At 44.8% G+C, this 22,869-nt stretch overlaps 1 protein-coding gene across 3 annotated transcripts in view; it reads right to left on the reverse strand.

The window, feature by feature from the left end:
- kcnab1b (potassium voltage-gated channel subfamily A regulatory beta subunit 1b) overlaps nt 1-22,869 on the reverse strand; it is a 48,285-nt gene that overhangs the window by 16,121 nt on the left and 9,295 nt on the right. For 2 of the 3 annotated variants that reach the window (XM_061732173.1, XM_061732172.1), the window contains exons 2-4: nt 22,136-22,705; nt 10,129-10,172; nt 484-521 (exon numbers count right to left, since the gene is read on the reverse strand). In XM_061732173.1, the coding sequence (XP_061588157.1) occupies nt 484-521; nt 10,129-10,172; nt 22,136-22,350 (297 nt within the window). In that variant the 5' untranslated portion in view covers nt 22,351-22,705. The remainder of the gene's footprint in view (nt 1-483; nt 522-10,128; nt 10,173-22,135; nt 22,706-22,869) is intronic. The other variant, XM_061732170.1, reaches the window with a different exon arrangement.

The following is a 22,869-nucleotide window of genomic DNA, read 5'->3' on the forward strand; positions in this document are numbered from 1 at the left end:
ACCTAATTCTTGTGCTTTCACATTATTCAGGAGGTGAAATGGGATCACATTGGAAGACCATTTGTAACAAGATGAAATTCATCTTCTGTATCTATTACTTCTTTTGTTTTGGCCATATTTTGTGTCTCTGTGCATCATTTTGTCTCGTAGGTCATCAGTCAAAGATTTGTCCATTTTGGCAATTCCCTGCCAAGATCTTCCACTTCTTAAAGTATGACACTGAGGAATGAGAACTGACCATTTGGCCTTGGTGGAGCCAACAGGGGCTTGCTGTTTTATTGGAAAACTCATATGATGAAACTGAATGATTACTCTGGTGTAATCATATCTGCACCATTTTATATATAGTTCAACTAAATTGCTTCCACAGCTTATAAAAAGGCAAACTGGTTATAAGTTGTATTTCTAGGTCTAAAATAACAAAAGGCAACATTTGCTTTTACGCTATTACAGCTGAATAATGCATTTAACATGAAGTCTTACCTCGTCAGAGATCTGACCTCCAAATGTTACCCATGTTCCTGTAAAAGAAAACAGCAAAGCTTTGACACAACTATAACATGAATGAGTTCTTTTTGAGAATAGAGTTTTGCACTTTTGATGTAGACTGACATTTTTTGCATAAATGCATGAAAAAATGTCTCCTCCTCAAAGCTTCCACAGCCAAATGTCACATAAATCTTGATAAATGTATAGAGAATGGCTGTTTTATGTCACAATATGTGGCAAGTGATTACTGTACATAAAAATGTGTCTAGTAAGAGTGCTTGTAAAAAAAAAACATTTTCTCCATATGTGCTTAGAGTTCTTAAGTGAGTAAATAAAAAAAGCAATATTATGTTTGCAGAGCCACCCAGGAACCATCATGATCATTTATTTCAATCCTGCATGCAAATTGTGACAATGCAGAAGCTATTCATTACCTACAAGACACTTCCTTTCTAATTATATTATTTTGCAAAAGTATTAGGTGCACAACCAGAGGCGGATTTATATATTATTTTCCTCACAGCAAAATGTATTGATTTATACTCAAACACCCTCAATGAATCCATCCATCTATCTGTCCATTATTTCTACCTGATTATTCCTATTCAGGGTGACAGGGATCTACTGGAACCTGTCCCAGCTCCTTTCAGGAAAAACACAAGGATACATCTGGACATGTCGCCAGCCAAGATCAACACCTGAAGGTTCATAATTAGAGATGCTTGATGTCATTGGCATATTAGCTTTTTAAAGCTTTAAAAATAAAATATCCACACACCAGATTACAATATTCTTAATATTGTGTATCCCTATCTCGTAGTTTTGTTTGGATAAGTTAAAAAAAGACTTTGTTTAGTCAGTGTTTACATTTTAAAAGCATTATATTTTGTGTGTGTAAATCCGCTGAGGGGGTTAAAGGAAGAGTTGGCAGCATATTATATTATATCCACAGAATAGGATATCATAAATTGTTAATGCTCTTTAAAGTGGTCTTATGCTGGTGTTCAAACAGGTTTCTGCATTCTGACCTCATTAACCTATTCTCTAAAAATTCCCCTATGATTTCTTTTCATGCCCCTGCAAAGTAGATGCTTATTTACAACTGCAGAAATTACTGTGACTTCTAAAGCCTTTTTTACATGTTTCTTCTGGGATTTTGGACCACACAGCTTATGCAACAATCAGTTTACTATTGCTCTGTATAAACTACTTCTAGTCCAATTCGCACTTTGGCATGGGTGTGGAACAGTTTAGGCTTTACTGTGCATGTGGATTGTATGGTGTTCTGTTTCATTCCTTCCAGACTGCCAGTGGCAGTAAACAGAGTGGATATGTCTCCTCGCGCTCCGCGCAGGTCGAGATTTAATAACAACAGTGTCACGTGAGTGACGTGTAGGCTACCTGTGCGTCTATAAATACCGCCCGGTAGACTACATCCGGCCTCTTGAATCTTCTCGCTGTTAATCTGACGTACATCGCTGGTTAATCGCTCCGTAGATCCGTGTTTCGGATCTATATTTTCTGCAGGTTCGGGGAGGTAAGCTCAACTCATGTTGGTGGTGTTTGACAGCCTGCCTGTGACTCTTGGTCGGAGCGCACGTTGTGCCCTCTAAGGCTGTGGCTGTCAAGCCATCTTACCTCTCCCTTTCTCCATCGGGAGGATCCGAGCGCCCGTGTGTCGGGCTGGCTCGCTCCCCAGCCACACAAACGGTCTTGAATTGTTTGTGCTGAGCTGATTCCTCCACATGCTAGATGTCCCAGCCGCGTTCAGTGGTCCGCCCACTGCTCTCGTCTGTTGGTTCCTAGCCTGGCTTGGTAAGTATTTTTTACTTAAGCTTTAAAAAAATATATATATATATAAATTTAAAAAAAAAAAAAAAAAAAAAAAAAAAGCTAGTCCAGAGGTTCCGGACGCGTTCTGTGGCGGCCACAGTTCTCGCTTGGATTGCCTGGCTCCACACTGAATTGTTTGGATTAAGAACAGTGGTGTGAGGAGTCTGTTAGATGTTCTGATCGAGTCTCGGTTCTCGCCCAGATTTCCTAACTTGACCCTTTTATTTTTTGGAGGAAGCGATGATGGCTTGTACATCGTGTGGCACTCTACTGTTGGTAGAGGATGGCCATGAATTGTGCCCCCAGTGTCTGGGGGTGGGGCACCTGAGGGAGGCCCTCTCCGACCCCTGCATCAACTGCAGCATTTTGCCGCTCTCGGTGAGAGAGGACCGGCTGCGTCAGGTGGAAGGCCTCCTCTTTAGGAGCGACCTCCCAGCCTCTGGGCCCGCTCATGTCAGTGCAGGTTCCCGCAAAAAGCACCGGGACAAGCGCAGAGCGGGGCCCCATGACGAGCGCAGTGGCCCTACGCAGAAGAAGGCGAAGGATGCTCCCTCACGCAGTGAGATGGAGGATTTACGGGCTGAACTGGAGCAGCTTAAGGCCTTAGTGAGGGAGCGGGCTCTGCCCTCCCCACCTCTGGCGGTCCCCTGGGAGTCAGATTGTGGAGACGATGCTATGTCTACCAGGGCTTCAAACTCCATGTTTCAAGGCCGTGACAGTGTGTTTAGCTCTGGCGAGTATCCCTCCCCTGAGCTGCCGTGTCTGGTGGTTGACCCAGCTAGCATACAGGCAGAGGCTGGCTCGGAGCCATCCCTCAGGAGCTCTGGGAGCACTGAGCTGGGAGAGGGCCCCTGCCCTTTGCAGGCAACACTGCGTGCGGCCCTGGCTAAGGTCGGGCTGGATGATGCGCCCGCTGCCCAACCGGCGAGCAACCCATTCTTTCGCCGGACTCCTGTAGCCCCGCCCTTTGATGTCCCGCCCTCGCCTGCTTTTTTGCAGGAGCTGCGGCGCTGCTGGGCAGATCCAAAGGCGTTTGCCTACCATGGCAAGGATGCGAGGACTTTGGCCTCCATGCGCCAGGCGGAGCAACATGGCCTGGTTCACATGCCTCCCGTGGACCCGTGTGTCACCTCACTGGTCCTTTCACCAGATGAGGCGCTCAAAGATAAGGCTCGCTGTCCTAGGCCTCAGTGCCGGGTAACGGATAGCCTTCTCTCGACGGCTTATGATGCGGCAGGCCGCATGGCTCGCATTGGGAACTCCCTCTCCGTGCTCCTCCTCGCCCAGTCCCAGATGTTGCAGTCGGAGCATGAGGGCGGGGAGTTGGGTGACACTAACGACGCTGCGCTCCAAGCCTTCGGGCTGATGACCAGAGAGCTTGGCCGCCTGATGTCCACCCTGGTGGTGACGCGGCGTCAGGTTTTGCTGGCGCAGGCACCCATGTCTGATGATTGCAGGCAGACGCTACGGAAGCTTCCGGTAGTGCCGGGCCAGTTGTTTGGGCCAGAGGCAGAACAGGCGTTGGAGTGCAGGAAGCAGTCGGGTCAGGCATCAGAGGCCTGGGGTCGTCGGAGTGCGAGCATGGGACCCCCAGCTCAGCACTCCAGGAGACGGGGCGCACAAGACCTGCGCCGCTCACATCCCCCGAGCCCCCCTCCGCAGCCCTGGCAGCACAGCCGGGTTGCTGGGGGTGGTGGGCGTCAGCCCAGGGGCGCACACCCTCCACCTCGCCGGTCTCAGCGGGTGCAGGGGCAACACCAGCGTCCCCCCAAACCCCCAAATAATCCTCGAGGCACTCTATGAGGGCCTCGGGCCGGCGGTGGGCAGGTTTTCACATCAGCACCTGGCCTATTGGGCAGCCCATTCTCCAGATGTATGGGTTTTGAAAACACTGTCCCAGGGCTACAGGTTGCAGTTCCGCCGCCGGCCCCCACCACCCTCCGGGGTCAGGGAAACCTCGGTCAGAGACCGCGGGAGGGCCCTGTGTTTGTCACAGGAGATAGCCAAACTCTTGGACAAAAAGGCCATCACAAGAGTTCACCCACATACACAGAGCAGTGGGTTTTACTCAACATACTTCCTCATTCCGAAGAAAGACACTTCTCTTCGGCCTGTGCTGGACCTTCGGGGTCTGAACCAGTACCTGAAGGTCCTCCCATTTCGGATGCTGCGTACACGCGACGTCCTTCAATCTGTCACTCCAGGGGAGTGGTTCACCTCCATAGACCTCAAGGACGCCTACTTTCACGTCCCAATACACCCAGACCACAGACGGTTTCTCAGTTTTGCCTTTCAAGGCCACGCCTACCAGTTCACCGTCCTGCCTTTCGGCCTGTCCCTGGCTCCTCGCATCTTCACCAGATGCATGAGGGCGGCCTTGACATCGCTATGCCTGTCGGGAGTAAAGATTCTCCCATATCTGGACGACTGGCTTATATGCGCCCCCTCGCTCCAGGAGGCGGAGCTGATGACATCCAGGGTCCTCACACATATCGAGGCTCTGGGCATGTCGGTAAATTGGGAGAAGAGCTTGTTGCGTCCTACGCAGCAGACCACCTTCATCGGCCTGTCCCTCGATTCCGTATCGATGCAGGCACGCCTTACTGCAGAGCGGGCAGAGCGGATTCAGGACCTGCTACGGTCCTTCCGCCTCGGGATGAGGTTGCCCGTCCACGCATGGCTCCGACTGCTGGGGATGCTGTCGGCGGCCTCGGCTGTGACACCTCTGGGGCTGCTGCACCTGCGCCCCCTGCAGATGTGGTTCAACAGCCTCCAGATGGACCCTCGCCTTCACAGGTGGGTCAAGGTCAAGGTTACACACCAGTGCCTTATTCATCTCCACCGGTGGCGGGACAGCACCTTTCTATTGCACGGTGTTCCTCTCGGCTCAGTCCCTTCAAGGCGAGAGGTGGTGACAACAGATGCCTCACCTCAGGGTTGGGGTGCGGTATGGCAGAAGAGGTCAGTCCAGGGGGTTTGGGGCCCTCTGTGGCGGGGACGGCACATCAATGTCCTAGAACTCCGGACTGTCTACTTGGCGCTGAGGCACTTCTTGCCCTTTCTCAGGGGCAAGCATGTCCTCGTCCGGACAGACAACACTTCGACAGTGTTTCATGTCAACCACCAGGGGGGAACCAGGTCGCTGGACTCCCTGAACGAGGCCCGGAGGTTGTGGATGTGGGCTCATCCTCAATTGGCCTCCTTGAGGGCAATGCACCTCCCTGGCAGAGCCAACGTGGTGGCGGAGTCCCTCTCACGCCGGCAGCTGCCCCCAGGGGACTGGCGGTTGCACCCCCAGGTGGTGCGAATGATTTGGGATCGATACGGGGAAGCCCGTGTGGATCTGTTCGCCTCGGAGTGTACGACTCATTGTCCACTGTGGTTCTCCTTGGCAGAGACCAGTGCCCCGCTCGGGATGGACGCTCTCGCCAACACTTGGCCGAGAGGCCCCCTTTATGCGTTCCCTCCGATTCCCCTGGTGATGCCCACGCTTCACAGGGTGAGATTATCGGGTCACAGGGTCCTCCTGGTGGCGCCCAAGTGGCCCTCGAGGATTTGGTTCTCCACGCTCCTCAGCCTGTTGGACGGGGAGCCTTGGCAGCTCCCAGTACGGTCGGACCTCCTGTCCCAGCTGGGCGGGGAGGTATGGCATCCCTCTCCGAGCCTCCTTCAACTCTGGGCCTGGCCGTTGAGAGGGAAGGGTCATTCTTGACGCACCTTGAGCCCTCGGTATGTGAGACCTTGCAGAATGCTAGAGCTCCTTCCACAAGAAGGGTGTATTCGCATTGCTGGGCCGCTTTCTCCTCCTGGTGCAGGGACGGGGGTTTTGACCCCATCTCCTGTCCGTTACAAATTGTACTGCGGTACCTGCAGTATCTGTTTGAGGCGGGCCGGGCGGCCTCGACCTTGAAGGTGCACGTAGCGGCTATTTCTGTCCACCATGGCCACATCGATGGTAGACCAGTTGGTGCGCATTACTGGGTGGCACAGTTTCTGCGGGGTGCCAGGAGACTGCGCCCCCCCAGAGTGCAGCGTGCAGCAGCATGGGACCTGCCGCTGGTCCTGCAGGCCTTGGGCGAGGCACCCTTTGAGCCTATGGCAGGGGGGTCCTTGAGGACGACGTCATGGAAGACCGCCTTTCTGTTGGCTGTTACGTCTGCCAAGCGTGTGAGCGAGCTCCCCGCCCTTTCAGTCAGTCCTACGTGCCTTCGGTGGAAGGCAGACAGCTCAGGAGTGACCCTGTGGCCAAATGTCGCTTTCCTGCCAAAGGTGTTACCCCCTGACCATGCCAATCAGGCCATAGAGTTGGCAGCATACCATCCTCCCCCGTTTGAGTCCCGGCTGGAGGAGCGGGCTAATTTGCTGTGCCCGGTCCGGGCGTTGCGGCTCTACCTTCAGGCAACACAGAGCTTTCAACGCTCTGAGCAGTTGTTTGTGTGCTACAGGGGGGCTCACAAGGGCCGTGCCCTGTCGAAGCAACGTCTCTCCCACTGGATTGTTGAAGCAATCAAACAGGCTTATGACGTGGCAGGTAGACCTGCCCTTTCAGGCGTTGTCTGTCATTCCACCAGGGGTGTGGCCACTTCCTGGGCGGCAATGAGAGGGGTACCGTTGTCTGAGATCTGTGCAGCGGCATCCTGGACGGTGCCATGCACCTTCTCCAGGTTCTATCGCCTTAACGTGGCCTCTGGGTCCACGCTGGCTTCGGCCGTTCTGCCTTTGGCTTCTGCGGCTGACCACTAGGTGGGTGTTGTTCCTCGTGACAGTGCTGGTATGAGTCATCCACTCTGTTTACTGCCACTGGCAGTCTGGAAGGAATGAAACAGAACGTAAGTTACGGATGTAACTATGGTTCTGTGAATTCCTGGATGACTGCCAGTCACACCGGTCACTCCGAACTTCCTGCGAGAAGATTCTGGGAGGCCGGATGTAGTCTACCGGGCGGTATTTATAGACGCACAGGTAGCCTACACGTCACTCACGTGACACTGTTGTTATTAAATCTCGACCTGCGCGGAGCGCGAGGAGACATATCCACTCTGTTTACTGCCACTGGCAGTCATCCAGGAATTCACAGAACCATAGTTACATCCGTAACTTACGATATAGTTACAAAAACATACCAACCTACTTTATCTTATTAGTGAAACAAGTCAGGTAATCAAGCTGGTCTTTACTTAATTCAAATTTACTGTAAACATCTACTTCCTATATGATATTGCCACCATATTAGAATGTGGCTTATCCAAAGTTTCTTCATCCCAAACATTTATATTCAATACAAATTTAGAGTGACTTAGACACATGCTATTAAAGCTGCACAGTATATGAATGTCACATTTGCATTGTCTGATGAAATGAGAACAAATCAATACAGAAAACATGCTATAATATGATAAACATGCTAAAATCCATAACCACACAATAACAGCAACATATTTCAGAATTGTAAAACTTTATGAATACATTTATTATTATGTCATCATGTTTTGCAGATTCAATGCTGGCGAATTACACCTTTCATGACAGTCATTAATTAAATGTTTGTGACATGTTTGTGACACTGGTATACAGTACATCAGCTCCCATTTAAACCATGTCTTTACAGCTCTGTTCATAGCAGCCTCTCTACTCCACCGCTGTCTTCTTGTGACAGGTTAAGACTCTATGGTCATGTTACTGTTCAATGTGCAGACAGACGTGCTGTAAATTGTGGGGTTGGCTCCAGCAGACCCCCGTGACCCTGCAAAGGATATAGCGAGTATAGATAATGGATGGATGGACGCCCCCTTTATTTATTTATTTTAATTAAACAACTGTAAAGGGGATACGTCTTCCCTTTTCTCTGTCCTCTTCTGTTTGCAAATACCTGGTTGTCCTATGTCTCCTTTTAATCCAACACAACACGTTATACACTCATTCACATACACTACAACACATCACAGTCACCAAACTGCACCCATCACTATCTTGTCATGTCCCACTCTTTCCTGGTACTTCATGTCCCACTGTCTGTGATCTTAGTCCTCTTTGGCAGAATTATTTTTTTTATTTTTTATTTTTTATTTTTTGTTCTAGGGATCAATAAAATATGGCTAGACTGTCAAGAGGGCTGTTGAAGGAAACACACTCACACACACCTATGCACACACAAAAACCCCCCTCTGTTGCAAGATCAATATGCATATACCGTTGTTGCTTTTGGGTTTCACCACACTTGGTATTAAGCATTGATATATATGCAAACAAGGGGAAAAATGATCCCCTGCTGCTTGAACCTCCCACGTGAAGCATGTTAGTTTCTTCCACTAATGAGAAATAATGGAAAACCTGGTGATCAGTAACAACTGTGCAGCTCCATGCCAGCAGATTGTTGCAGGCTGGAATGTTTCAGATGGTAATGATCAAACAAGAGCTGCCCAATTTGAAAAAAATTGAATATAGAACTGACAGATTATGATACTCAAATAAATAAAATGAAAAAAGTTCCCTAACCATAACTCCTCACCGTGTAGACAGTGGGTGTTAGAAAGGATTAAGATAATGCAAATCAAGCAATTTCTTTTTCACCCCCTTTGCTGCTCACTTGTAAAAGGATTTTAAGCTTATTTGTGTTTTCTTCTTCATTTTCCTGTTAACATTTTAAAAGCTTCACACAAGCACAGATCTGGCAAAAATCCCACAGCTCTCTCTCCACTCTCAACTCCCCATTTTAGCTTCTAGTGTTTGGTACAAGCCAAAAAATTTAACCTTTTGACACATGAGTGTCAAGGGTTACATTTAACTCTGAGTCATGCGTGGGCCTGTTACAGTTTATGCCCACAAATTAACACACGCACATGCATGCAAAGGTCTCCATCATGAGCCAATAATAGAACAGGAAGAGGTATCAACTAGTACGAACCAAAGCAAAGCTACTTGAGATTAAATCTATACATTACATGCTTTTGAAATCTGTTTATTTACTTTCTTGAGTAAAAAGACATCAGTGCCATCTCTCACATCTTGCTATGGTGGACTAGTACAAACGATGCAAATAAAAGATATTTGATACAATTTTGCAGTAATTTTTAAAGTTTCCAGCGCTGTGGTTAGCAATCTTCCAACGATAATATTTTCTAAATGAGACTGAAAACTGAAATGTACAATTACAATGCCAAAGTGCCACAAACATCACATCGATTTAAATGTCAGAACAACATATTTTGTTCCTTGCAGTCTAATTATATTTTTCCTTCCTCCTCTGCAGCAAACTGTGACAAAAGGAATCAATGTTTTGCTCAAGGGCACAGTGGCATGGTGGAGGATTGCCAGATTCAGTGATTGATGATTATCCCTTTCTTCTTCTGAATGCTCAGCCTCCTCAAAATTCTGCTTCTGTAGAGTGTGCCTCAGCTAAAATCACTATGAAATGAATAATTATTTCATTCCCAGAGTTTCCTGTCTGCTCACTGAGCCTGGGTCACATTGCACTTGTAGTATTTTCCTTGTACAGCTACTAAGCCATTTCATAGTGAATGTGTTTGCATAATTGTTATTCTGTTTGGCTTCTGTGACGTACTGGCGAACAATCTCGGGTTTGCCCCGTCTCTCGGACTGTCACAGTAGGAATAAGTGTCAGCCTCTTGTGACTCTGAAAAGGATTGTCACTGATATGGAAAATTGATAAATAAATGATTTAGTTGGTGCGCACACACACACACACACACACACACACACACACACACACACACACAAATAACGAGCACTGAGTCTCACTTGGGTGTTTATGAATTCATTTTGATCATTCTAATGAAATGTACTCACCAAGCCCCAGACACGAGACACGCAGCCCAGATTTCCCCAGGTTCCTATGAAAGAAATCAAAGCATCATTTAGAAAAAAAACTGCTTTATTTAGATTCCAGATGTCATCTGACTGTAATTATATGGTCTTGGAATTTGCTCTGGGTTGTTTTTAAACCATTACTGGAGAGAATGAGGTAAAATAAAACGTATCAACTTTATAGATTATAGACATTAAAAAAATGTTTTATGTGGTTACTGTTGGTAAAACTGCTCAGTAGGGAGGCTCCTGGTTGAAATCCTGGATGGTGTCTCTCTGTGGGGGGTTTGTGTGTTGTCCCTGTGCATGTGTGGATTTTTTTCTGGGTTCTCTGGCTTTTTCCTAACAATCAAAACACTTGAATGGTAGACATGAACCATCTGTTGGTATTACTGAAAGCATGGGTGGCTGTTTGTCTTGTCTTGTGTGACTGTGGACAGAATGATATGGGTTTAAAAATTGATTTCTTCTGACATTTGATGCAAAGAGAAATCCAAGTAAAGTGGGGATCACCAGCAATCATGAATCACAATTGAGGGATTGCAGAGTTAGAGGACTGCTGACTTTCTGTGGTAGAACACATGGTGTCTAAAGTAAGAAAAAGACATACTTTGGCTTGTGGCAGCATGACTTGGTCTACTGCATTGTGACAGATGTTGCCCTTTGTCTCTCTTCCTTCATTCCTCATTTGATTGCCTCTTTTCCACGAAGCATTCAACCTCCTTCTGCAACAAGAACACTTCAGTCCTCGGGCCTTTTGCTGTTTTTGTCTTCTCAGATGAAATACGGACAAAATACACCAAATCCCAAGTGCTAATGGTGTATCATATCATCACCTCTCATACTCCTCAGTCTGTTTCTCTGTCAGACACCTGCACCTATTAACAATGCATTTAAAGACTGCATCTGCAATAACCGATAATTCACTTCCAGCTGATTTGTAGCAATGTAATAAGACACTTTGAACCCTCATTAAAAACATTAGAGGCATTAGAAATCTTGCCACCATTGACTCGGCTCAGTATTTCAGTGGCACACATGTGAGAAAGAACCTCATGTGGCGCAAGAGTTTAATTGCTTAGCACAGATGCTGGCAGCAAGCTGTCTCTCCATCCACCACAGGTGTCTTCCCACAGTGTGATGGATGGGGAGTGTAGGTGAAAGAAATCTGAGACTGGAAAGTGTTTTTTTCCAACAACACATACACACACAGAACCACAAAAGCAAAACTTTAGAAAGATGAATGTGAACAGAAAAAAACCCAGTTGAATTATGGTCTAGGGATTTTGCCTTTTCCTTGCTTTTGCATGCATTTACTTATTACAACAAATTAAGCTGTATGAGTCAGTGGTTTGACCAAGGTGGTATGGTGGTTGATTAAAAATATAACAAAAGTCTTTCCATAAAAAATGACTGTATAATTGGGGCACTGGTAACAGCACAATAGGAGGAGAGAATCTCACGGCTGTCACAGATTGAGAGATGCGCTCGTCTCTAATACGCTGGAGGAGAGAAGGAATATCCTCAGCCTCTGTGATGTATATATAATGTGAGCTCTGATCGTTGAAAGTGTGGGGGGAAGGGTGGGACTGTAGGTTAGAAGTGTGTTACTGACTCAGTATGTGTGTGTTTAGATGGGGCTTATTAAGGACAAACCTCACTGATATGGATAAATGTTTATTGCTTATTTGTTGCAAATTGCTCTGGTTCAAACATATGCTTGATAAACTGTAGCATTGATTCTGTTTCCGTGTTTGTCGTGTTTCCTTAAAGCACACTATTCTCAAAATAAATAAGCTGTAAGGCATAGTTCACCTCTAAATAAAGCAGGCTGTGCATGGTGAAAAAACAAAACAAAACATCCTCTGTTCTAAGTTTGCATGTGGATTTTCTCCTTCAGTTGAATTTCTAGTATTTTTTGTGCAGATTGAAATGGATACAACCTGTCATAGTAAGAGCTGCATTGCTTATTCCATTGTGCGTGGAGTGCGTCTTTTGTAAAAAGTAAGGAATACGCAGCTTCATTATTAACCATAAATCCTGCTGTAAGCCAAAAACAGATCTGGATTGCAGGAGCCAGCGCAGGGACATTGGTAAACAAGGTAACGATTTAGGAAACTGCAGGATGTAATCCGAGCAACTGCACCTTTAAATATCTAATTATTTTACAAATGGCAGCTTAAATGCCCAAAACATGCAGCTTTCTGTTCATACACATTCATACATAAACAACTTTGTATGCCACTGAGTATGGCTGCCCCTGTCACGCTTTCTTGGTGCCCAGAAGAAGCCTTGAAGTAAAATCACAAATGAGTCATTTGACGACGCCCACTCGCACAAATATGTCACCACTTATAACATTCTGTGAACTGCTACTGATTGTAGCTCTATTTTTAGTTGATCTGATATATTATGGCTTATACAAAGTATAGCCACAAGAGAAATAGCCTCTTATTATTGCAAGGATATAATTCATTTCATAGAAAGCACATAGAAAGCTGAAAAAGTCCAAAATTGGATTTAAAAAAAATCAAAAATTCCTGACTTTGGATTGTTTAAATCAATATTTGTCAACAAACCCCTTTGCCAAGGTTATGGGTAAACATAAGCCTCTTCACTCACAGGGGATTAATGTGGACCAAGCAAACTCACATCCCACAACACCACTCTCCTAGGTTCCCACTGCTTTCTTGATGCACCCATAACCTCGCTATCAAAATATTTCACAACAGAGGAGAGACGTTGGTCATAATGTGTGCATAATAAAACCCCAGGCTTCAGTTGCTGAGAAGAGGGTGGTGATATTAAATCAAGTACTTTCATGAAAGAAATATGAAAGTAAAATGAAGGTATGAACTGCAAAAGAGATTGAGAGAGAGAGGGAGATAGAGAGAAAAGAAATGCACATAAAGTAGTACAAGAGAAAACTCTTGAACATTTCTTTCAGAAATGTATACTTCAATAAGTGAATGAATATAAGTGAAATGAATAGATTTATTTATATCATAAGGTTAAAATGTATCCCTCTATTTTGTTTATTCTTTTCTCCTCTGTCTTTGCTTTTCCTTCCAGCTTCTGCTCATTTTTGAGTTGAGTTGACTGCATCCTATCTCGGAACCTCCTTTGTAGTTGAAGGAGCCTGTTTAATTTATCATCTGTTTCATCAAAATCTCCTTCTGAGTACATTTTAGGGGAGAAATGAGTACAGTGGTTACGTAAATTTCAGTAATAATACATACAAAGAAATAACTTATGAATCTGTTCTCGTTTTATGGCAGCTTGTTTGTTTCGTTTATATACATCTCCCTGAGCTGACTTCAGTCGTCAACAAAACTAAATCATCCACGTGTCTATTAGACTCCATCCCAACTCGACCACTCAAGAATGTTTTCTCTCTTATTGGTACGACAATATTGGACCAGATCCCTGAGCAGATTGGACCCCTAATTTCAATATATGTGCTGCAGGTTGTGAAGGTTGCATTAATTAAACATTTAGTCAAAAAACACTCTCTTGACCCAGACATTTTAGTGAATTATAGACCAATTTCCAGCTTTCCATTTATATCTAAAATTCTGGAAAGGGCAGTTTCAAGCCAGTTGTGAAACCATTTGTATAGAAATGATCTATTTGAAATTTTTCAGTCAGGGTTCAGAATGCATCATAGCACATGGAGACAGCACTGGTTCGATTCACAAATGACCTCCCTTATGGCCTCAGATAATGGATTAATGTCTATACTGGTTCTACTGGACCTCAGTGCTGCTTTTGACACTGTAGATCATGGCATTTTACTGCACAGGTTAGAGCATGTTGTTGGGATTAAAGGGACAGCTCTACGTTGGTTTAAATCATATCTATCTGACAGATTCCAGTTTGTTTATGTACATGAGGTTTCTTCAGAACAGACGAGGGTCTGCTATGGTGTCCCACAGGGTTCATGGGCTAGGGCCAATCTTGTTCAGTCTATACATGCAGCCCCTTGGGAAGTATTATCCACAACCACAGCAGGAATTTTCATTGCTGATGTAACGCAGTTGTATTTGTCTATGAAGTAAAATGCAGCAGCACAAGTGCTGACAGGGATCATCAAGAGAAAACACATATCTCCAGTGTTAGCCTTCCTCCATTATCTCACCGTAAAGTTTAGAATACAATTTAAAATTCTATTACTTGCGTATAAAGCCCATAACGGCCTAACTCCATGATATTTGCACGATCTGATATTGTTTTATGTTCCTAATAGAGCTGTTCTGTTTTCAGAGTGCAGTTATACTTATAGTTCCTAGAGTCTCCAAATGTAGATTGGAGGGCGGACGTTCTGCTATCAGGCACCATTACTATGGAACCAACTTTCAATTTGGGTTAAGGAGGCTGACACCACCTCGACCTTTAAAACCAAACTTAAAACGTTTCTCTTGAGTAAAGTCTGTAGTTAGTGTAAACTCTAGTGTGTTAGGACCAGTAGTCATACTGTAGCTGCAGCTATAGCTTAATTGCAGATACTGTATGCTGCTATAGGCCTACTCTGCAGGGGGACACCAACATGATCCACTAGGTGGTGTCCAACACCCCTCCTTCTCTTTCCTTTCATCAGATCAACCCTCAGGGATTAATTAGAAATATCTCTTAACCATAATTGTTATCCATCATTCTTTTTCCATACTTATCCTATCTTCCATCCATCCATCCATCCATCCATCCATCCATCCATCCATCCATCCATCCATCCATCCATCCATCCATCCATCCATCCATCCATCCATCCATCCATCCATCCATCCATCCATCCATCCATCCATCCATCCATCCATCCATCCATCCATTCAAACCCACTGTTGTGTTATATAAAGACAAAATCTTAAAACTCAAATATTCCTGGACTGAAGGGTACTTCAGTGTCTACTTCCTTATATATCTTTTCTAGACTATTTATTTTGTCGTGGTATTCCTATCATTCCATAGAGGATGAGACAGAACCCTGTAAGCACAGAAAGCGTTGACCGTGAGACACTCACAGCAGACTGAAGACTGCAAGTTCAAGCCCCGAGTCGTTGCAGATCAAACGCCTTCCAAAGATAAAGCAGTGTCTCCAACATAGAATGGTAAATAGAAAATGACAGCCAGCTCCCTACAGCGCCCTCCACAACGCTCATGTTTGTGTAGAGTGTGTGAGTAATAAAGAGCCAGAGTATGAACACGACTTTTTGTTTTGTTTTCCCACAGGGCCAAAGTCAACATTGTTTAGACTTTTGTTGTTATTTTCTTCCCTCTTCTTTCCATTTTTGTGCAGTGCTCACAGTCTTATTCTTCTAAAAGTGTACACTTTGATTCTTTGCTTGGCTCTGGAAGCATAACTCATAACTCAAGCTGGTGAGCTTTTGGTTGACCCTAAATTGATAACAAGTGAGCAGGTCTGGTGTACTTTATCCATAGTGGATTTTCGTTTAAAAAATAATTTAAAGAGCCCTCTGATTTATGTCACAATATCAACACTCGATATCTGTTGTAGATCAGCTATCCTTTGACTCAAATGCACCTTGTGTTTCTATGGCACTTGGCCAGTTTTCTCCAAGAATGTCATCAAAAAGTACGGCTAAGATTTCTTTTTGTGGATGCTCTGTCAGATCTCCTGATTATATTTAGCTCAGTTTTCCAGCATTGTTATGCATTTTATAGCTATACTCCTCAGCTGGAATTACACACATGCGGCGAGGCTTTATTTCAGTTTTATCGCTTCCAATTATCTTTCTACTTAGAGCATGCTTGGAAACCAATTTAGGAAAAAAAGCGACATTCGAGCGACAAATCACATTCACAAGGTGGAGTTTGAAATCAACCGTCATGCTCATAAAGAGGCATTTTGAGTTTCAACGTTTAATTAAAATACAGTAAGTTTGTGCAACTTTGTGGTTTTTTAACTTAGAAAATTGTGCAATGCTTTACCTTGGGGATGGCTGTTTGGTTTTAAGACAGAGCTTGGAGCTCCAAGCTACAGGGCTCCAGTTGTGCAACAGCCTGACATGTATTATTAGAACTGTATTATTAGAACTACACATCTCAGCAAACAGCTGAGACAAGCGCTGCAATAAATGGTGCTGGAACATAAAATGCATTTATGGCATCAAATGTTGAATGTGCCAAATAGTGTGACGCCGAGCAGCATGATCGGCTCGATGAACACAGGCATGCAGGAAATCATGCAAACTCCCAGGCACATGCTCCATGTTCCCATGTTCAATGGGTCCACACACCTTGACTCGATCTACTTAGTGAGTGTTTGTAGAAAGAAATATGTAGATTTCCTGTTCGCTAGCAGCTGGATATGTAATCAGAATGTCATTGACTGAACTATTTAACATACAGAAAAAAACTTGTCTGCACTCATGATGTGACTCATCTAAGTTTTGATGGGATCTGAAAAGAGGAAATCCACCACCCTGCTGTTAAGGCCTGAAAAGAATTTGGAGAAATAATGCTGTCTAGCAAAACACACTTCCACCAGTATTTCTGCTGTAGTTTGCTACTTCATCAGTTTATGAAATAGAGAGGCTCAAAGGACAAAAACTCTTGAAATTAATTAAAAGAACAAGGCCAGAGGCACAGCAGAGGCATCAATGAATGCATGAATGACGTTTCGTCTGAGGCTGCTTCTATCTAACAAGGACGATAGAAACTCTTACAATTTCCTCCAAAACTTTCAGTCAGAGCTGAACCTTTTGAAACCTTGAAATACCAGCAAAAGCCATATTTTCTGTATACACATACTGTATCTGCCAGTGACAGATAAGCAACCACGTCTTTTGTTAGATCACATATTTTTGGTGAGTACAAGAGCTTTTTTTGGGTTTAATACAATGAAGTGCAGACAAAAACTTCCTTCCAAGACTGCAACCAGTGGACACAGCAATTAAAAACACTACTATATTTGGATCGCCATGACAACTAAAATGCCGGGGGTGGTGGTATTATTAGTTTATGTTTGCTTGCTGTGCACTCCTCTTCTGCTTTAACTTGCTACGCCTTCAGATGTTCCCAGAGAGAAACCTAAATGCCACACACATCAACTGCACCCGTGTACTTAATGCAATGTGCCAATGCATACGCCCACAAATACACACACTCGTCTTTGAGAAAAATCTCTGTGAGATTTGTTATCACACGGAGACAACTTTAAAGACTTTGTACCACACAGGTTTACTTGTAGACTTTGCTTCACTTCAAGAGAAAGAGATTCCCTGTCAGATATAAACTAAAATAACACTAGTATGTACTTTTATAGCTTTGAGACAAAGGTTTGGACAGAGATGGAGGAAGAGATTTTGTACAGCATTGGCTTTGTATTGGCTTTATAAAAGTACAGTAGGCTATATGCTTGATGTCTTAAAGCAAACTTTACATCATGTGTTGCCTTTTACAAGATGAGAGAGGAATTCCAAAATAATTTTCCTTCTTTATGAAGATGAAAAGAGAGAGAGAGAGAGGGAGGGAGATAGAGAGAGAGAGAGAGAGAGAGAGAGAGAGAGAGAGAGAGAGAGAGAGAGAGAGAGAGAGAGAGAGAGAGAGAACATGGTAAATGCTGAATACATTTGCACAATAGAAGTCCCCCAGGGTTGTATAGTGCTGACAACAGATGGAAGTTGGCCATTTCAATGTTGTTATGGAAACCAGATGAGATTGTATGACATGTAGACGCTCATTAGAGTCAAGCCAATCGGCATCCAATCTGCCAATATTCTACCGATCTCTTCTTTTGCGTAAATCCTCATATCCCACTTTTTGCTTTGATTCAGTTTGTAATTTTTAGACTTTACTTTGTTTCTTTCTCTCATCCCACAAACCCTGCTGATCTGCATGTCTCTTGATCCTGACATGGTAAATGATGGTGTCACCCTCTTCAGTGAGTTAAGAGGGTGAGGTGAAAGCTACTGTTTTGCTCATATGGTCTGCACTGAGAGCCCACTCACAGAGATAAGAGAGTATTGTTCAGTTGGCCTAGTGCAGTTACAACTCCCACACAGACCCACATGGAGAGCTCTACCGCCCGCACTGCACAGATTGACTGTCACACTGTCCAGAAGGTACTGTGTAACTGTGGCCAGTTATTAAGAACTGTATGCAGGATTGTTGGAGTATTAAACCGAGATGTTAATGATCAAACTCAGATTTGACTTGACAAGTATAAACGGTGAGTGACTTGTGGCACTTTACCGCTTTTTAAAAATTCAATTTGCTTTGCTGCACCTTGGCTATTGATTATGTTCTGAACCGTTCTTGGGCACCCACATTTTTCACCAAACTCGTCAACCAACTCTAATTACTGTATATCTGAATGAAGAGCAGCTACAGATATTTTTTGTCATCATGTTTGCATTGATGGGACTGAACAGAACTGTGCAGTATGATTTGTATGTTTTTTGTTATTGTTTATTGTAAAAGGTTGAATCTATGTTTATTTATCAGCGTCTTTCTTAAGACACAGAAACAAAATAAAGTGATAGTATTAGACAAATAAATGTGGTGATTATCCTCCATTTTTGAATAGCTGACGATAACTTTAAAAACAAAATCAAAAACATCAGTCCATCTCAGGGTAATATTTACACAAAAAAACACACAATCTACAGAGAAAAATAACTCTACAAGCTAAACATTTAATATTCTGGATCTTTCTCAGAACCAAGTGAAGATTTAAGGGACACTTTCTCATACAGAGATTTGCAATAATATAAATTGGTATTTTATTTTATTTAGGTTTAAGAGAGCCATGTTTTGGGGTTTTCTATTTCCATTTTAAAGCAACTGGAAAATAAATAGGGATGTTATTAAAACTTTGGTAGGACAACAAAACTTGAGACTCTTCCTTTAGCCAGCACCTTATCATGGTGGAGGGTCCGTGTTCCAATGATCTTAGGAGCTCAGTTGTCCACGGCTTTATGCCCCTACTAGGGTCACTCAAGACAAACAGGTCCTAGGTGAGGAGCCAGACAAAGCATGGCTCAAAAGACCCCATATGTTGAGTGAAAACAGTGTTGAGTGCCATCAGTGGTGAGTGGCTGGTGGCTGGGTCTGCACCCGTAGGGGCCTGGCCGGGTACTGCCCAAAAAAAGCCATGTGGGACCCCCGTTCCATGGACCTGTGGGAGGGAGCATAGGGGTCAAGTGCAGTGGTGGAGAAGGAGCCTGAGCTGGTGCCTGAGTTCGAGAAGTTACGGCTAGATATAACTGGACTCTCATTGAGGGGTTAGTGTCCCACTCTGGAATTGCTCAAGGTGAGAATTGTCGTGCAGGGGTGGGCATACTTATTGCCCCCTGGTTCAGTGCCGTTACATTGGGATTTACACCAGTGAATGAAAGGAAAGCCTCTGCCTTTGGATCTGTCCTTTTTATTGTTTGTGCTTATGCACGATACAACAGTTTTCAAAAACCCACCCGTTTTGAAGTCCTTGGATCGAGTGCAGGAGAGTTCCTCTGCTGGGGAGTCGGGGACTTCAACACTCACTTGACAGTGAGACTTAAAGGGTGTGATTGGGAGGAGGCACTCTGATCTAAACCCGAGTGGTGTTTTGTTATTGGACGTTTGTGCTTGTCACAGATTGTCCATCATAAACAGCATGTTCAAGCATTAAGATGTCCACATGTGCACTTGGCACCAGAACACCCTATGTCAATGATCAACTTAGTAATTGTGTCATCGACTTGCAGCCGCATGTCGCATGTCTGGTTGTCGTGCTTGTTGTGGCGGAAACCTACGAACATGCTGGTGGACACCAGTTGATAGGGATGCTGTGAAGCTGAAAAACAAGTCCTATATGGTCTTTTTGGCCCGTGGGACTGCATTGGCAGCATAAAGGTACAGGAAGGCCCAGCAGAACATGACTTTGGCCCGGTTTCCCAGATCAGTTAAGTAGTTCTTAACAGCGAAAGACTTCTTTCACAGGCTCCTTAAGATGGTTTGAAAGAAGTCTTTCGCTGTTAAGAACTACTTAACTGATCTGGGAAACCGGGCCTTTGTCGGTTGCTGAGAAGCCATGGAGAAGAACTTTCAGATGGCTTCAAAGAGATTCTGGTCCACTATCCGGCAGCTCAGGAGGGGGAAGCAGTGCATCCCCAACACTGTGTATGGTGGGAATGGTGTGCTGCTGACCTCAACGTGGGACACTCTGAATCTGTTGAAGGAATACTTTTAAGTATATCTTTAAGTATACCTTAATTATGCCAAGACACCTTCCTATGAGGAAGCAGAGCCTTTGAACTTGAAAGTGGGCTCTTCTAACTATGGTGGTGGGTCCCCAAGGTGGTTAAGAAACTCCTTGGTGGCAAGGCACCAGGAGTGGATGAGATCCGCCCTTAAGGCTCTGGATGTTGTGGGCTGCCCTGGTTGACACGCTGGTGCAACATAGTGTGGACATTAGAGACAGTGTCCCTGAATTGGCAGACTGGGGTGGTGGTCCCCCTCTTTAAGAATGGGGGACTGAAGGGTGTACTCCAACTACAGAGAGATTACACTATTCAGCCTCCTTGGAATAGGTCTATTCTGGGGTCCTGGCGAGGGGGGTCCTAGCAAAGGACGTCCGACGGATAGTCGAATCTCAGATTCAAGAGGATCAGGTTGGTTTTCATCCTGGCCGTGGAATGGTGAACCAGCTCTCTGGTCTGGACATCTGGTCTCAGAGTTTGGTCTGCTGTAAATCAGATTTGTTTCCTGTGGGGGTGGGACTCTGCCCTTTGTCATTGATTCTGTTCATTACTTTTATGGACAGAATGTCTCGGCACAGCCAAGGAGCACAGAGAGTCCAATTTGGTCACCTCAGAATTTGGTCTCTGCTTTTTGGAGATGATGTGGTTCTGTTGTCTCCATCAGACCAGCACCTTCAGCTCTCACTGGAGCGGTTCACAGCTGAATGCGAAGTGGCTGGGATGAGAATCAGCACCTCTAAATTTGATACCGTGGTCCTCAGTCAGAAAAGGTTGAGTGTCCTTTTCAGGCCAGGAATCAGATACTGCCCTATGTGGGGGAGTTCAAGTGTCTTGGGTCTTGTTCACAACTGAGGGAAGAATCGAGGGGAGATTGATAGGTGGATCAGTGTGGCATCTGCAGTGATATAGACTCTGCATTGGTCTATTGCTTTTGATTTACAAGTCAGTCTGCGTTCATACCTTCACCTATGGCTACGAGCTGTGGAAAGTGACTGAAAGAACAGGCTTCACATGCAAGTGGTGGAAATAAGTTCCTTTTGCAGGATGTCCGGGCACTAGCTTGGTCCAGGAGGGGCTGGGACTCCTCCACATCAAGAGGAGCCAAATGAGGTTTCTGGTGAGGGTGGCTCCTGAACGTCTTCCTGGTGAGGTTTTCTGGGCATGTCCCACTGGGAGGAGACCCCAGGGAAGACCCAGGACATGCTGGAGGGACTATGTCTCGCAGCTGGCCTGGGAATGCTTTGGGATCCCCCCTGCTGGTTATTCTTTTTATTTATTAGCATTATATGAATATGAACTCCACTGAATGGGAATTAACCGGTGTATAAATGCCATCTTCCATCAATTAACTTATCTAGGGCCAGGTTGTGGGAGCAGCAGCCTAAGCAGTGAGGTTCAGACTTCCCTCACCCCACCTACCTTCTTCAGTGAGTTATATGAAACAATGAAAATAGGCTTATATTTTAAAATCAGTATGCCTGGAAATGTTACTTTTTGAATAAAAAATCGGTATTTAGAGTAATAAATTGTTATTTTGCTTTTTCAGTCTTGCCACAGATGCATTCTCACACACACAATCCCTCTCGGCACCTGTCATTGCTCATGCAGCATTTCTTTTTCCTCTAATATTTATTCCCCTGTTATACTGCTTGCTGTCAATTTATTTTTCCTTTCCTCGCAGTAACAATTGTCACAGTGGTTACAACCTGAAAAGCGAGTATTCCTGCCTGCATACTTATTCCTTTAGTCAGTTGTCACACACTCTCCATCTCCATCATCAGTTTACATACCGGTACTTCATGCCAGTCTGCTTGGCCGTTGACTCCTTGAGGTTGTGGTGGTAGCGGTGGGTGAAAGAGCCCAGGCTGCGAGCTATCAGGGCCACTGTTCGAAAGCGGGCCCTGGCGTGGCTGGTTGTGTTGGGGCTGGTGGCGTTTTGCTTGCTGTGCTCGCCGTTGCGCGGGGCCTTCAGCCCGTGGTCTGTACATGCAAAGGACACCTGCATGGTTGTTGCCAAGGGCCACTAGTTGCTCCAAAAAAAAAGTTGCTTTTTTTCTTTTCTTTTGTGGGTCCTTACAATTCTTGACAGTCTGTTTTTTCCGTCTGTGAAACCTTTTTTTTGCTGCTATGTGAAGTTGAAAGTCAGAGATCCAAGCCAGTCCTGCTTAATGCTGATAAATCTCATATGGAAAACACAAGAAGGAACAATGTGATCATAAGGTTGTTTAGTTTTGTTTAGTTTTTTCTGTTTTTAAAGAAGAACGTCACACCTATGTAATGTCCAGAAATGACATCAGATGTGAAGTCTTGGCCAGTGTGTGAAGAGCTGGGACAGAGATCTTGAGCTGGACTGACTGCACCTGAAATATGGGAGAAGATGGAGATGAAGGGAGAAGGATGAAGAAGTACCAGATGAGTTGCTAAGGTGTCCACCTGAGAGGAGCACTTGCTTAGAAGAGAAAAAAAACCTTGCCGAACAAAAACAAAAAAGACCGGGAGAGAAAAGCCGTTTGTGTTTTCTTTA

This window comes from Cololabis saira, chromosome 10 (assembly GCF_033807715.1).
Source record: "Cololabis saira isolate AMF1-May2022 chromosome 10, fColSai1.1, whole genome shotgun sequence".
Taxonomy (NCBI): Eukaryota; Metazoa; Chordata; class Actinopteri; order Beloniformes; family Belonidae; genus Cololabis; species Cololabis saira.